The sequence below is a fragment of the Vicia villosa genome, linkage group LG2, assembly GCF_029867415.1.
Source record: "Vicia villosa cultivar HV-30 ecotype Madison, WI linkage group LG2, Vvil1.0, whole genome shotgun sequence".
Taxonomy (NCBI): domain Eukaryota; kingdom Viridiplantae; phylum Streptophyta; class Magnoliopsida; order Fabales; family Fabaceae; genus Vicia; species Vicia villosa.
In genome coordinates, this window is record NC_081181.1 from 60,811,637 (window position 1) to 60,827,697 (window position 16,061).

The 16,061-nt window shown below is 34.5% G+C and overlaps 1 protein-coding gene across 2 annotated transcripts; it reads right to left on the minus strand.

Annotated features, from left to right (window-relative positions):
• Nucleotides 1–1,871: 1,871 nt before the first annotated feature.
• LOC131650894 (WAT1-related protein At3g28100-like) lies at nucleotides 1,872–15,306 on the minus strand. 2 transcript variants are annotated; one of them, XM_058920596.1, is made up of 7 exons: nucleotides 15,006–15,304; nucleotides 14,802–14,864; nucleotides 14,189–14,302; nucleotides 2,707–2,938; nucleotides 2,446–2,604; nucleotides 2,222–2,373; nucleotides 1,872–2,118 (listed from the first exon to the last, which is right to left on the minus strand). In XM_058920596.1, the coding sequence occupies exons 1-7, from the start codon at nucleotides 15,176–15,178 to the stop codon at nucleotides 1,980–1,982; spliced, it is 1,032 nt and encodes a 343-aa protein (XP_058776579.1). In that variant the 5' UTR covers nucleotides 15,179–15,304; the 3' UTR covers nucleotides 1,872–1,979. The 2 variants fall into 2 exon arrangements, with proteins under 2 accessions (XP_058776579.1, XP_058776580.1); XM_058920597.1 differs by lacking the exon at nucleotides 14,802–14,864 and having other exon boundaries at nucleotides 15,006–15,306.
• Between the last annotated feature and the right edge of the window lie 755 nt (nucleotides 15,307–16,061).

Here is a 16,061-nt window from a genome sequence, read left to right on the forward strand (position 1 = left end):
GACTCAATTACTATAGATAAAATTTGGGACAAGTAATAAAACACTCGAAGACGTAGGGTTTCCCTAGGAAAATTTCAATAATGTGATACCCTCTATTACTCCTGTTGCTAGCACTGATATGAGTTTTGAAGAAGAAATAATAGATGTTTTTCGTATTTCAGAGCTTGTAATAATTCACGTACTCAAGGATTTGATTCGTGAGGAAAATTACTGACAACACATCATCTTTACATCCTCTTCTAGGAAGACTTTGTATAACGATATTATCAAGAAGCTCATTCCTCGTTTTGTTGGAGCTTCCACTTCTCAGCCCCATACTCATAAGAAAGACAATGTTGCAACTCTTTCACATATGTATCGTAAATTTTTTAAGTATGGCTATGATGATGTTGTTATTGAAGAGGTCTTTGTATAGTATCTCTTTCACTTTTCCGGTTTGATTTAGTTTGTTTGGCCTTTTTTGTTGATTTTCTACTGGGTTGTTTGAATATTTTCAAGGTTTATTTGTTGGTTTTGTACTCTTTTTCTGTTCAGATTATTAGTTACTTGTTTTCCCTTGGCCCTTTTGATGCAAATAGGGAAAGAATATGCACTTCAATTTTATTTATCTTGTTGTTAGTCGTATTCAATAACTGTTATGCTAGAAGTGTTAAAATTCTTGTTTTCCTCAAAGTAGTTAAAGGGTGAGTTTTGTTATTTCATATGGATTGGCTTATTTTTATCAACAAATTGCTACGCAAGTTGTCACTTAAGTTGTTGAGACATCTTGACTGCGTTATTCTCTGTTGCATTATTTTTTGAAAAAATTCGTTTGATTCTTGATTCTGCGCGATCTGTTTGTGAAAACCAAATAGGCCTTCAAGTTGTATTGTCTCTATATAAATAAAGAAAATATACACTCATCATATGGACTTGTAGTGGGTGTTTTGGGGATTAAGAAATAAAGAGTGACCTTATTATGTTCAACTCTTTCCTATGTTATTTGTTACCATTCTATGAGAGACAAAGTTGTGGTTTTCTTTCCTGAAGTTTATCACATTATTATTGCTCAAGACTTACAAGCACTTGGGAGAGTGTTTAAGTGAAAGTGAATGAACTTTAATTCAAGGGGAGCCTGAGTTGAAAAAATGGCCTTGAGTATGGGATGTTTCAAATAAAACATCATGTACTATTAGCTACTTATTATTAGTGAATTTCTTTTTTACTAGGCTATTGCCCTCCATACGTAGGTGACAATTACACTAAATCGAGTTAACAATTTATTGTGTCTTTTATTTATTACTTTGTTCAATCGTTCATATATTATTTCAAACTATCTTGTCTCACACAATAATTCAACATTGTATGTAACATCTTGTCTCTGATCAAACAAAGTTTCAAATACTACCTGAATTGAGTAAGACATCCCGCTTAAAAAGATTTTCTTTCATTGGAATCCTATCTTGAAGAAGTTTCCAAATTTAGTGCAAAACCAATGTTTCTTTAGCCGTGTGGTTGAAAACGCCAAGATTAATATGGAGAAGGGAACTATAGACTAAGGCAGCTAAATAAATTCCTTTTTTTTCTCATGCCTCTACCATCATGGTCATTATCTAGGGAAAAGTTTAATCCCTGAAATCTCAAAAGGAGATTTTCACTCAATCATCCATTCCCATACCAAAACAAAAAAAAACTCTTCTCCAATAGAGGTATCAAACCAATGACTCATCCTCACAAAAGTCACTCTATCCTACTTTCATGTTCATGTTTGCCGGAAATAATAGAGTCTATAAAACTAATTTTAAGAGAGATTGTCACTCGCAAAATTAGACTATAATTTTTAAATAATTTATATAATATGACAAAATGATATATATTTCTATAAGATAATATAAGATAATAATGTAAAATTTTTTTATACTGTCCCTACATTTCCGTTAAACTCTATGTTGACATGTGCCTTATAGAAAGTGTGTTTTTATATTGTTTATATAAATAAGTTATTCTTTGTTTTGTAACAATGGAACAATGTTACACGGCATCTTCAAGTTTTCAATCCCTCTCTCAACTGTCTCTTCTGAAGCTTTGCCCCATTGCACAGCATAAAATCCTACCACTATTATAATCGCACCAATCAAACTGCAAAAAAGACATTTGCGAAATAGTGTTATGTGAAAAAATTTCATTCAACAGAAAGTATTAGAAAAAAATGTATTTATTCTAAATAGTTTTGAACATTTACCTTCCAAGATAAAATTCATCTCCAAGAAAAATAAAACCCAAGAAAACAGTGAAGACGATTCCTATTGGTTTAAACATTGCACAAAAGAAAGGACCAGCTCTTTGTACGCACCATGTTAGTAAGAAGTACCGAATTCCTAGTGCACATATTGCCTGTTAAATTTAATTTAATTAGTAAGCAATAAACTATTAATCATATGTTTAAAAACAATAACGAATAATTACCTGGTAAAAAATGACAATCAACCCCATATCAAGCTTAAGTTTCCATGAAGTTTGATCTTTCACCACAATTAAAGCAAATAGTCCAGACTGAATTGTGCTAAAAAATACTTGGAAAAAAACTATGACTGTAACAGCAGGGTATTTCTTTGTTACTGAAACCTAAAACAAACAGCAAGAAAAGGAAGAGTAATTTTACATGAAAAAAACACATTACTCAAAAGATAGATGTAAAATGTTTGTGTAGGAGATAATGATTACAACCTGATATATGTACCAAATGGATGAAACTAAAGAATCGCCGACACTTAACAACCCTCCCAAAATCCAGTTCAAGTTTGGTGAAAATTGAAGTGTGTTGTAAGAACTTGATGAATGTATGTTGAAGATTGGTGGACCTTTGTACAATATGACAACAAATGCTCCACCCATTGATGCTATAGTTCCTATCACTTTAGCTTGGCTGCTATAATGTCTCCAATGTACTTTTTCCATCCTAAACCATTACATTGAAAATATATTGATAATTGAGATATTGCATTCAAATGAATTGGATTTTTAGTTTAGTGATGTTTCTTTAACTTGGATTTTTAGTTTAGTGATGTTTCTTTAACTATGATTGGAGCCATAAATTAAGAGATGGATCCACTAAAATATAACAAGTTCTTATGTCATTAACTGTCATTAATAATTCATAGTAATAGGTACACCAAATGGACATTAACTGTGATTTTATGAATGGTGACTTGGAAAAAGAAATCTATATGGCGTAATCTAAAGATTTTGTGTTTCATGGATAAAAAACTAAGGTATTTAAGTTAGATAAATCCTTATGCTATTAAACAAGTTCTTTGCAATAATTGAACGATTGACAATTTAATTATCTCGATAGAGTTTAAAGTGAGTGAAAGTGACAAATGCATTTATTATAAACTTAAAATGTGTACATGTTGGGTACATTGAATAATAACTCCACCAGCACATAACCAATAAGAGTCTCAAATAGTCTATGAAAAGTTTGTCTCAATCCCTCTATGATCATATCCTTTTTACAGTGGTTTTGGTCAGCTCTGTCTCCATAAAGTCTATTGATTGGTCATTAAGACATGTGTTTTTTTTCGTATAAGAGTGGTTAATGGGAATTAAGTCCATACTTCTTTGTTTGAGACCGACCATTTACGATTATTTACACAACTTAAATGTTCATCTCGTGTATGTATGGTATTAATTGGAAATGGGACATATTAAACATGGGTTGGCATAATCGGCATGGCCCATTTAAGTTGTCCCAGATTGGTCCTTGTGAATACAAGATCACACTCACAAAGATCTTTTTGATTCATGGCAAACTCAACAAGCATACAAGCAACAAGGCACAAGCAGAAGAACTCAAAGAAAAGCAAGCATTGGTCACTTATGACAGAGCAGGTCGACCTACTATGCATATAGGTTGACTCAACACAAGCAAAACAAGAAAAATGCAGAAAAGCAGCAACTAGGTCGACCTACTGTCAACCCAGGTCGACCTAAAATGGAGAAAATTTCATACACTTCTGCTAGGTCGACCCACACATCAACTAGGTCGGCCTAAATTGAAGAAATGTCCCAAAACGCATTTGAAGAGAATTCTGGTCGACCTACTTCCCTAACAGGTCGACCTAACTGGGAGCAAATATCATTCAAAGCTAATGCACCTCTGCTAGGTCGACCTAAGCACTACAAGAGGTCGACCTAATTGATCAAAAACAACAAAAGTTCTGGTTTTCTCTGCTCCAACTGATAAGCTCTCATATATATTGTCCAAGGTTCATTATTGCTTCTCAACACCAACAACTGAAAGATACACAAAGGCTTCTCATCTTCGTTCTTCGTCATCTCCAACACAATTACACATAATCATTCTTGTGTTGAGGGTTAGTGATCGAGTTCGATAACGTCCATGGAACGGAATTGAAGATTCCTAGTGGGTGAAGATTTGTGGGGTTTTTGGTGAATAAAATCTGAGGGTTTTGTCCTCCAAGATAGGTGAATTTTGGGGGTTTTTATCAAGAAGCTTCATCAAGGATCCAGCTGAGTGTGAAGATTGAAGAACAAGTGTTCGAGCAATTCAAGACACTGCAGAAAGGGATCAAAGTGAAGCTCTTGGAAGACCTTAATCTGACTCAAGATTAAGGGGGAAGAAGATTCAAAGGATCGACAAATTTGGTTTATTGTTTATCGCTTTGCTATCTTCTTTGTATAAACTGCTTTCAACATTAATGGAAGATTTCCCAATTTCAATTTGGAATTGGGGGCAGACGCATAGATGTTAAAAGTGCCTTTCTAAATGGCTATATAAATGAAGAAGTCTATGTTAAAAGTGCCTTTCTAAATGGCTATATAAATGAAGAAGTCTATGTTGCTCAGCCTCCCGGCTTTGAGAATTACATGTATCCAACTCATGTTTATAAGCTGAAACGTGCTCTATACGGTCTTAAACAAGCCCCTCGGGCTTGGTACGAACGTTTGAGCAAATTTCTTCTTAGTCAAGGGTACTCTAGGGGTAAAGTTGACACTACTCTCTTTATTAAAAGAAAAGATAAAGATGTTCTCTTAGTCCAAGTTTATGTAGATGATATTATATTTGGATCTACTAATGCAAAACTTGTCAAAGATTTTTCTAAGCTTATGCAGAGTGAATTTGAGATGAGTCTCATGGGTGAGCTAAATTTCTTCCTTGGCCTACAAATCAAGAAACTCAGTCATGGAACGTTTGTAAGTCAAACTAAATACTGTACAGAGCTGCTCAAAAGATTTGGAATGAGTGAAGCGAAGGAAATTGACACACCTATGGCAACAAATACTAACCTAGACAAAGATGAGAAAGGTAAAGAGGTTGACGTGAAATTGTACCGAGGTATGATAGGTTCACTATTCTATCTTACTGCCTCAAGACCAGACATTATGTTTAGTGTGTGTATGTGTGCAAGATATCAATCTTGTCCAAAAGAATCTCACTTAAAAGCTGTCAAAAGAATTCTGCGATATTTACGTGGAACTACTACATATGGCCTATGGTATCCAAAGGGAAATGAGTGCTATTTGGTAGGATTCTCCGATTCAGATTTTGCTGGCTGCAAATCCGATAGAAAAAGCACCAGTGGAACATGTCATCTATTCTCAAATTCATTGATAAGTTGGCATAGCAAGAAACAAGTATCGGTTGCATTATCTACTGCTGAGGCAGAATATGTAGCTGCTGGAAGCTGCTGTGCACAGATATTATGGCTCAAGCAACAACTTCTTGACTTTGGTATTAAGCTTGATCGGATACCTATCATGTGCGACAACACAAGTGCCATAAACCTGAGCAAAAATCCTGTCTTACACTCACGAACCAAGCATATTGAAATAAGGCATCACTTCCTAAGAGATCATGTAGAAAAAGGAGACGTTACATTTGAACATGTAGAGAGCAAGAAGCAACTAGCGGACATCTTCACTAAACCTCTAGCAACGGAGCAATACTTCAACATTCGTAGGGAATTAGGGATATTAGATATCTCTAATTTGGGCTAATTACGTTTGTTTTTCTCTTAAAGTTATTCCTTTACTTTATATCTATATATTGGTTATTCTCAAGCTAACATTTCTCTTAGTATAAAGGTAGTTCATTATCAAGCCAGGCATTATTTCACATTGACTAAAGGCTTCCACTAAACGGTGACACCTACACATTGAGAAGGCGGTAACGTGATTGTTGTTCACTTCCAAAAATTTTATTGATACTATAATATGCTATCAATTAACATGCTTATAGTGACTTCATGTATGTTTATCCATATATCTCAATTACATATATGTGTCTATCATCTCCATTCATGACATATCATGTTTTGGGCATACAAGCAAGTAACTAAGCATAAATCCATCATATAGTAACATCCCTAAGGCATTTCAAACAATTGAAGCAACTTAGGTCGACCTACCTTGCATCTGAGTCGACCTACAGAAGAAAATTTTCAACAGAAACCAAAAATGCTCAGTTACGTCGACCTACCCATATTTTAGGTCGACCTAATTTGATGCTTTTTCTCACTGCTTCTGTTAGGTCGACCCAGCCTTCATTTAGGTCGACCCACTGCTGTAACAATTCTCAAAATTGGGTCTGTTGGTCGACCCGACCCATCCCCATACATAACTAATCTTTCCTCTTTCCATTCCCACTCATTCTCATATCATTGTGTACGGCCAACCCTAATTCCTCAAGTTCAAAGGTTGTCAAAAATCATCCCTCTCACACAAATCATCAGCAAAAATGCCTCCAAAATCAAGAAAGGGAAAGGAAATCGCATCTGGATCATCCTCTCAACCGTCTTGTTCAGCATCAAAATGTTCATCCCCTTTTGGAATGTGCCACACCGTACTGTGAGAATACTGTTAGGGCTTTCTATGCAGGGTTCACAAGAGAGGAAGGTTGTAATTTTCGATTTAAGATGGGGTTGAGATCCCATATTGTTGACAAACGAGCTTGGATAAGTATCTTTGGTCTTACACTCTTGGGAGATGAAGTCCGTATAGAAGACAGTGACATTCCAGCCAACTATGATCATGTCGCCTACATGAAATCTATTCTCAAAGACCCTGCCGTCTTTCACCTAAAAAGAGATCCTAGGCTCCTCAACTGGATTATCTCAAGAGTCATTCGACCACGAGCAGGCGGATTCTCAAGAATTGAACGAAATGAGGTTGTGTTAATGTACCTGATTCAAAACAGGACGCGTGTGCACTGGCCACACTTTCTAACTGCCAAGTTTCAAGAGGTACAACAGAATACTACTGCTCTATGTTATGGCTCGATCATTCAAACAATCGTGAACCATTTCGGCATGAAACTCGATGGTTTGTCCTACATTCACATGAAACAGAATCAAGACTTCTCCCAAACAACCTTAACCCTCATGGGATACCATTGGGATCCAAATAAGAAAACCTACTATCTCATTCAAAAGGGAACCGGAAAAATCATCTACAACTATGATGATCCTACGGAATTTGGTCACATTGCAGGAAATGAAGAAGAAGGAAATAATCAAGAAATAGCAAATGATGAGGATCACACCATGGAAGATGTAGCTCATGACACGGATCCAAATTGGCAATATGTCCCTCCTCAAGAGGAAGAAATTCCTTGGGGATACACGGCTCCACCTCCGCCGGATCAGTCTAACATCATCTCCATGCTTGAAAATATGCAACTCCAACAACAACAGCACTTCGACACACAGCAGCTCCAATTCAAACAAATGCAACAGCTCCAACAAGATCGCTATGACGAACAACAACGACAATATCAATCGTTGTACAGCTTGGTTCAAGACCACAAAAGCGATTTTGAGACTTTTGCATCCAACTCGACTCTAAGACAGAATCAGTTTGAGGAAACGGCATTGCATTGTCATGCCAACATAAGCCAAAGCTTCAACACTCTCAATCTATCTGTGCTTGATTTGTTGGAACAAGTTGAAGAGGATCGTCCTCATACATTTCAAAGAGGAAGAGGAAGAAGGGGCAGGCGTTAGGATGCATTCTCCATCATATCATCATATTATTGCATTTCATTTCATTATCATTATGTTATATTCTTACATATTGTCGTACTGTGCCTTGTTTGTTAATCTCTTGGATTATCATGTATGTTAAAGTGTACCTTTAAACATGTTTGGCTCTCATGTTATCACTATCTACCTTTTATCTATTATACTATGAATGCTAGCGTTTTATCTATGTTTCTCTCGTTACTCTCCTCTCCTGTTTTCTCGTATCTCTTTTGATGTTGTCAAAGGGGGAGATAGATGCTGAGTGTACGGGGGAGCTCAGCTGAGTGAATATATGCTGAGTGTACGGGGGATCTCAGCTGAGTGTACGGGGGAGCTTTTACCACTTATTGCCAAAGCTTCTACTACCGGTTTGCCATCATCAAAAAGGGGGAGTATGTGAATACAAGATCATACTCACAAAGATGTTTTTGATTCATGGCAAACTCAACAAGCATACAAGCAACAAGGCACAAGCAGAAGAACTCAAAGAAAAGCAAGCATTAGTCACTTATGACAGAGCAGGTAGACCTACTATGCATATAGGTCGACTCAACACAAGCAAAACAAGAAAAATGCAGAAAAGCAGCAGCTAGGTCGACCTACTGTCAACCCAGGTCGACCTAAATTGGAGAAAATTTCATACACTTCTGCTAGGTCGACCCACACATCAACTAGGTCGACCTAAACTGAAGAAATGTCCCAAAACGCATTTGAAGAGAATTCTGGTCGACCTACTTCCCTAACAGGTCGACCTAACTGGGAGCAAATATCATTCAAAGCTAATGCACCTCTGCTAGGTCGACCTAAGCACTACAAGAGGTCGACCTAATTGATCAAAAACACCAAAAGTTCTGGTTTTCTCTGCTCCAACTGATAAGCTCTCATATATATTGTCCAAGGTTCATTATTGCTTCTCAACACCAACAACTGAAAGATACACAAAGGCTTCTCATCTTCGTTCTTCGTCATCTCCAACATAATTACACATAATCATTCTTGTGTTGAGGGTTAGTGATCGAGTTCGATAACGTCCATGGAACGGAATTGAAGATTCCTAGTGGGTGAAGATTTGTGGGGTTTTTGGTGAATAAAATCTGAGGGTTTTGTCCTCCAAGATAGGTGAATTTTGGGGGTTTTTATCAAGAAGCTTCATCAAGGATCCAACTGAGTGTGAAGATTGAAGAACAAGTGTTCGAGCAATTCAAGACACTGCAGAAAGGGATCAAAGTGAAGCTCTTGGAAGACCTTAATCTGACTCAAGATTAAGGGGGAAGAAGATTCAAAGGATCGACAAATTTGGTTTATTGTTTATCGCTTTGCTATCTTCTTTGTATAAACTGCTTTCAACATTAATGGAAGATTTCCCAATTTCAATTTGGAATTGGGGGCAGACGCAGTCGTAGCGAGGACAATCGACGAACTGCCTGAACAAATATCGTGTTCTTGTCGCTTTTTTATTTTCATTTAAGTTCCGTTCATAATTGGTTATAATTGCAAATTGATTAACGATTCGAGTGTTAAAATTGTGAATTAAGAACTTGTATAAACATCACAATTCATCACACATTGAATTACTATCAATTTGATCATTATCACCAAGTGTTTGTGTTTTTGCTTCTTTCACTATTACTGCATTGCAAACATCGTTCATCATATAAGAAGTTAATCGATTTTCATTAGAGCGACATATTGATTCTATAGGATATTCTCTTATCATTTATCTCAAGTTGTTTAGTAGTTTTAACACATATACAATCGTTTCAATAGCGGTTCGGAATAGACGCGAGTCGATTCAGAACCGCTTTCACTTAAAGTTCAATTAACTCCGAAAAACTCTATGAGATCTATTCACCCCCCTCTAGATCCTTAGGCCAGCGTCTAACAGTCCTAACCCATAGATGGATTAAACCAGGGCAAGTTATGTTATGTTCGTGTTCGCACCTAGCCCAAATCACCATAATATGTATAGTCTCTCAAGCATGAGACCTGAAAGCATGAGATGTAGAGAATAATAGAGTCTAGAATATACACAACCCCTAAAGCATAAGGCTTGTAAAGGTGAAATGTTTTATGTGAAGAGACTAGAATGTATAGAGCCCCTAAAGCATGAGGTCGGAAATGGTGAGATGCTTTATGAGAAAAAGTCAGAATGTATACAGTCTCTTAACATATTTTTCATCTATGAGGGAGAGATGTCCAGTATTTCTTGAGCGAGAGATGGCCATAATTTTGTAAGGGCGAGATGAGCGTTATTATGAAAGACAAAGATGCTCATTATTTTATAAGTGCAAGATGTGTTTTATTTTAATAGATATTTCTTGTATCTCAAGGTTGAGTCTATCTTAGCTTAGTTGACTTTAATATTAATGACCAAGTTTGTCAGGTGATGGCCTCCCTTGCTATCTTATTGCGAGCTTTCTCTATCCTGGCGTAATTTTCTTATAGCCCAACCCTTCCTTAGGTTTTCCTTTCTAGAGTGTTGTTGATGTTTCTTATTTATAGGTATCCCTGTGAAAATAATATTAAGATTACACAATCTCTCAAGAATGAGGCTTGTAAGGGAGAAATGCTTTAAGTGACAGACCGAATGAGAAATTGAAATGTACGCAAACTCTCATGCATGAGATCACCCAAATTTTGTATTGTCTTGTATTTTTGTCGACCTCTAATTTTTGTGATATCCACCTCCCGGCCTTTCCCATGTTACACTAATAAGATATATAATTTTTTATCACAATTGGGAGAAGGATTTCTCCAAATTTTAGGTTTGGGTAACAAAGGGTGTGATAGCAAGTGTTCTACATTCCACCACAGACAAGAATCCGCAGTAAAAATTATATAGCGCGCAACATATAATCATAATTTTAAAATCCAACCATGGTGAAAAGTAAAATTTCCATTGGTTTGATGTCCCATCGCAAAAAAATTTTTGCATTTTCAAATGGAAAATCACTAAATTTCACCACGATTTTAGCTTCCGACTATGGTGATATATTCTCTTGATTTTATTATAACTTATGTGGAATGCATATGTCACCAACTACTAACTAAACATATAACCTTTCAATATGATTACAAAATTAATAATATGGCAAATTAAATTATATTAGAAGATCAAGTTACATTAATCAATTTTTTCTAGATTTCTGCAAGTCATTGTTCGTATCTCACTGTTTAATAATTAGAATTTGTTTCAATGCTTCTAATTCTTCAACTAACACTTCCTTGTCTACTAGTTCATTTTGTGAAGTATGAACTCTGTAGATAGAACTAGTTGAGAAGGACGTGGTGGATGAATAACTAGATGTATTGAACAACATTCTAATCATTAAAGAGCGAGATACAGATAATGGGTTGCAGAAAACTCGAAAATATTGATTAATGTAAGTTGATTTCTAATATAACTTAATTTTTCAAATTATTATTTTCTAATTCAATTCAAAAGATTATATACATAATGAGGGGTTGGTAAAACACTGAAACCACATACAACATAATAAACTCATCTTCTATGACATGTTTGTTGAATGAAATGAAAAATGCAATGTACAAGGAATAACACTAACAATAACATACCTCAATAAACACATCATAAATAATATAAATATGTATCAACAAAAACATCAACATATCTCAACAAAAATAACGATATACCTCCACAAAAACATCTGAATAACACAACCAATAATATTTATCAACAAAAACAACAACTTACGTTAACAAAATAAAAACATACCTCAACAAAAACATAAACATACCTCAACAAAAATATCTACAATAACAAAAATAACAACTTACATTAACAAAACAACAATATACCTAAACACAAACATCAATATATATATATAAAATAACGTCTACAATAACACAGACAACAACATATCGCCTATACAAAAAATATACCTCAACAAAAACATTAATATAACTCAACCAAAACATAAAAAATGACACAAACACGAACATTCAACCTTAACAAACACAACGAAATAACTAAACAAAAATCAACAACATACACCATATAATGTCTTGTTGTCTTAACAGCAAGAAAAACAAAAAATCATAAAGAACAAATATTTTGAACAACAACAACAACCTCAACTCATAACATGAATGACAAAAATGTCTGACGTACCTAAAATGTGAAGAGAAAGTCAAAGAAATGAGGTTCATGTTTTAATCTTGCATATTTCATGACACCTTTCCTTGATCCATACAAGTTGGAGAAGGTATCTTGTTGTTTTGTGAAGAAATGATGTGCAAACCCAATGGAGATTGGGATAAGGCGTGAGAGAGATGTTGGGGTTTTGCATTAGGAGACCTACGAATGTTCTATATAGAAATGAGATATTTTTTGCGTCTATATAAGCAATAATTTTCACCGAAGTTGATAATACCAACTATGATCAAATGTCTATAATTAACACGCTTTAAGTATGTCACTGAGGTAGATTTCACATCAGTTGCTCCTATAAAACCTTGGTGAAAAGTAGTTAAATTTTAACCGCTGGGAAATCTTTAGTAGGTTGTCGTTGGCTTTATACAGTGAAGGTTGGTCCAAATGGCAAGATCGATCGGTTTAAAGCTCATTTAGTAGCCAATGGATACACTCATATTTTTGGGTTGGATTATAGTGATACCTTCTCGCCTGTAACCAAGATGGAATCTTCAAATTGACATCAAAAATGTCTTTTTTACATGGTGATCTTGAAGAGAAAGTATATATGGATCACTAACCTGAGTTTGTTGCTCAAGGGGAGTCCTCACATATGGTTTGTAGGCTACACATGTCTCTTTATGGTTTGTAGGCTACACATGTCTCTTTATGGTTTTAAGCAATCTCCGAGAACTTGGTTTTGTAGATTCAACACTGTAGTACAAAATTTTAGTATGGTTCGTAGTGAAGCTGATAATTTTGTGTTCTATCGTCACTCTGCCCAATGGTGTATCTATCTTATTGTATATGTGGATGATATTGTGATGACTGGCAGTGATCAGCAGGGAATACTCCTGTTGAAACAACATCTCTCGAATCAATATCAGACAAAAGATCTTGCTAAACTCCACTACTTTTTGGGAATTGAGTTGGTCCAATCTAGAGATGGCTTGGTGATTTCCCAGCGGAAATATATATTTTGAAAGAAACAGGGTTGTTGAATGCTAAACTAGCTGATACTCTTATGGATCCAAGTGTCCAACTGCTACCCAATCAGGGGGAGCCTCAATCTGATATAGGAAGGTATAAGAGATTGATTGGAAAGTTGAATTATCTCACAGTCACTCGTCCGAACATCTCTTTTGTAGCTAGTGTGGTAAGCCAATTCTTAAATTCTCCTTGCCAGGAACATATGGATGTTGTTGTCCGGATTCTAAGATACATCAAGTGTGCTCCAGGAAAAAGTATTGTGTATGAAGACAGAGAACATACTCAAATAATTGGATACTCTGATGCTGATTGGGTAGGGTCATCCATTGATGGACGATCCACTTCTGGGTATTGTGTACTTGTTGGAGGAAATCTTATATCCTGAAAAAGTAAGAAACAAAATGTAGTTGCAAGATCAAGTGCCGAGGCAGAGTATATAACCATGGTGATGGCAACGTGTGGACTTATTTGGTTAAAACAGTTGCTCAAGGAACTTTGTGTTGAAGAAGCAAGATCAATGACACTTATTTGTGATAATCAAACTGCATTGCACATTGCTTCAAATCCGGTCTTCCTTGAAAGGACTAAACATATTGAGATAGATTGTCACTTTATCAGAGAGAAGATTGAGTCAGGCGACATCGCCACAAACTTTGTTAACTCCAATGAAAAATTAGCAAATGTGTTTACAAAATCCTTTCGAAGCCCCATAACCAATTATATATGTAACAAGTTTGGTATATATGCTCAAGCTTGAGGGGGGTGTTGATATTTATATATAGAATAAGAATATTCTCAAGAATAGTCAGTATATTCTCTAGAATAGTCCTTAGTAGATTCTAGAATAGTGTTGATATTTTTAAGAATATTGTGTTCTTAAAAATAATTTTTTAAAATATATCTATAAAACAAATTTTTAAAACTAAAAAAACAAAAGTAATGTAAACAAGTTCTTATTAGCCAGACTACACTAATGGTTTCAACCTATTGTTTTCATTTAAAGTTGAGAAAATATTTGCAGAACCTGAAAACAACAGCAAGTACGAAGGTGAAAGCTGGAATGAGGTTAAGCATTGCTGATACAAGAGTCGGTGAACTGAGTTCTATGCCTCCATAACTCAGTATCTGTGTTGAAGTTCTGCACAGTAAAATAGCCATGTTAATGCATTTATTCAAAAATGGAAATTAGGAAAAAAATCAGAAGAAATACTTTTAAATTATATTAAATTATTTATAAATAATCTAATACCCTTCTTGAGTTTAGTTTTTATAAAATATTCAATATCTAATTATTTAATACTCTATTATTTTTAGAAAAAATTAAATATTATGCACTTAATTTAAATTTTAAATTAATTATAACTTAAGATAATTATATCCAATAAAACTATAAAATACAGATCCTCCATAATTTCCTGTCCCATAAAGATATAATGAATTTTTTCTCTATGTGTTGGTAATGTCTTTGTCCTTGTGTCAGTGTCAAGTTGATTATAGGTTAACGACATTTATGAACAAAAGAAAAAGTAGTTTGAAGCAACTTTAATGAAATATGAAATGTATGGTACCAAATCAACTGCTAATCTAAATATTTTTTTTTTTTTTTTAAAAAAAGAAAAAAAGAGTGAAACACAAACCCTAAGAGAGCAAGGAAAAAGAAGCTGCAAAGTATAGAGAAGGTGAGAGGAGGACACTGTGACCTGCAAATGAAAATTAAACTTTAATTTGTTTTTTTGAAACAATAATTCAATACCTTCAACATTGTAGAGCAAAGAGATATAAGAAAATGAAAGGGAAATTTAAAAAAAAAAAAAAAAAAGAAAAGAAAGAAAAAGAGGAACCTGTTGTTAAAGAAAGCAAATGGGAGAAGCAAGATGGTGGAAAGTGCCATGGAATAAACAACCATTACATATTTGTTAATTCCATCTTTTGTTGCAAGTTTAATTACAACAAAGCTTCCACTTTGTAATAAAACAGCTATCATCATCCCCAGAAATGGTAGCAATCGTCCCATATCTCTATCAATGTCTTTCTTTCTCCCTCTCTATGCCTTTTTCCTCCTCCCATATAACATATTGACTTATTATGATATTTTATAACATATGGACAAGTTAATTTTTATTCTCTGGTGAAGTGTCATAATGGGTCATGCATATTTACTTTCTTTTTTTTGTTGTCTTAATGTCCATATACCAAAGGATTCTTATATTTGTGTTATAAAATAAATTTTAAAAATAATTTTTTTAAATATTTTTAAAAATTAAAAATTATTTTAATAAAAAATACTGTTCACCTTATAAAAACAGTATATACGGTGTAGGTATTTGGTGTAAGATTGAATGTAGAAATAGTATTGGTGAATTTATTTATACTGTTAACGAAAATTATGAATACCGTTAAGGAATGTTTTCTCAAAATTCGATATAAATTATAATCATACTAAGTGTGATTTTTATTGATAAATTCATTCGATTATTGCTATCTAGTTCAATAGATATTTACACGCATAAATAAAGTAACATATAAAGGTATGAAATATCAACTAAATTATTAATATACGACAGTTGTAGTTTAGTAGATATTTTCATATTTATAACTTTAAAACAAAAAATAATGTCGTTGTCTGCTATGAACCGCCAATAGTTGTGGTCCACTGTCTGTGACCACTGTGGTCCTTCGAAAACCAGCAATGTGATACCTCACCTTCTTTTAAAATGCTGAATCTCTTGGTGAAGCTCTTATATATGTGAATTGTTATGCTGAAGATGTTGATGATGGTGCTACACCTTCTTCTCTTGCATATATTATTGACGATTTATTCAGTTTTTATAACCCGATATGAATTTGTGAAGATTCTTAGAAAGATATGAAACGCAGATTCACGTGAATTTTTATAT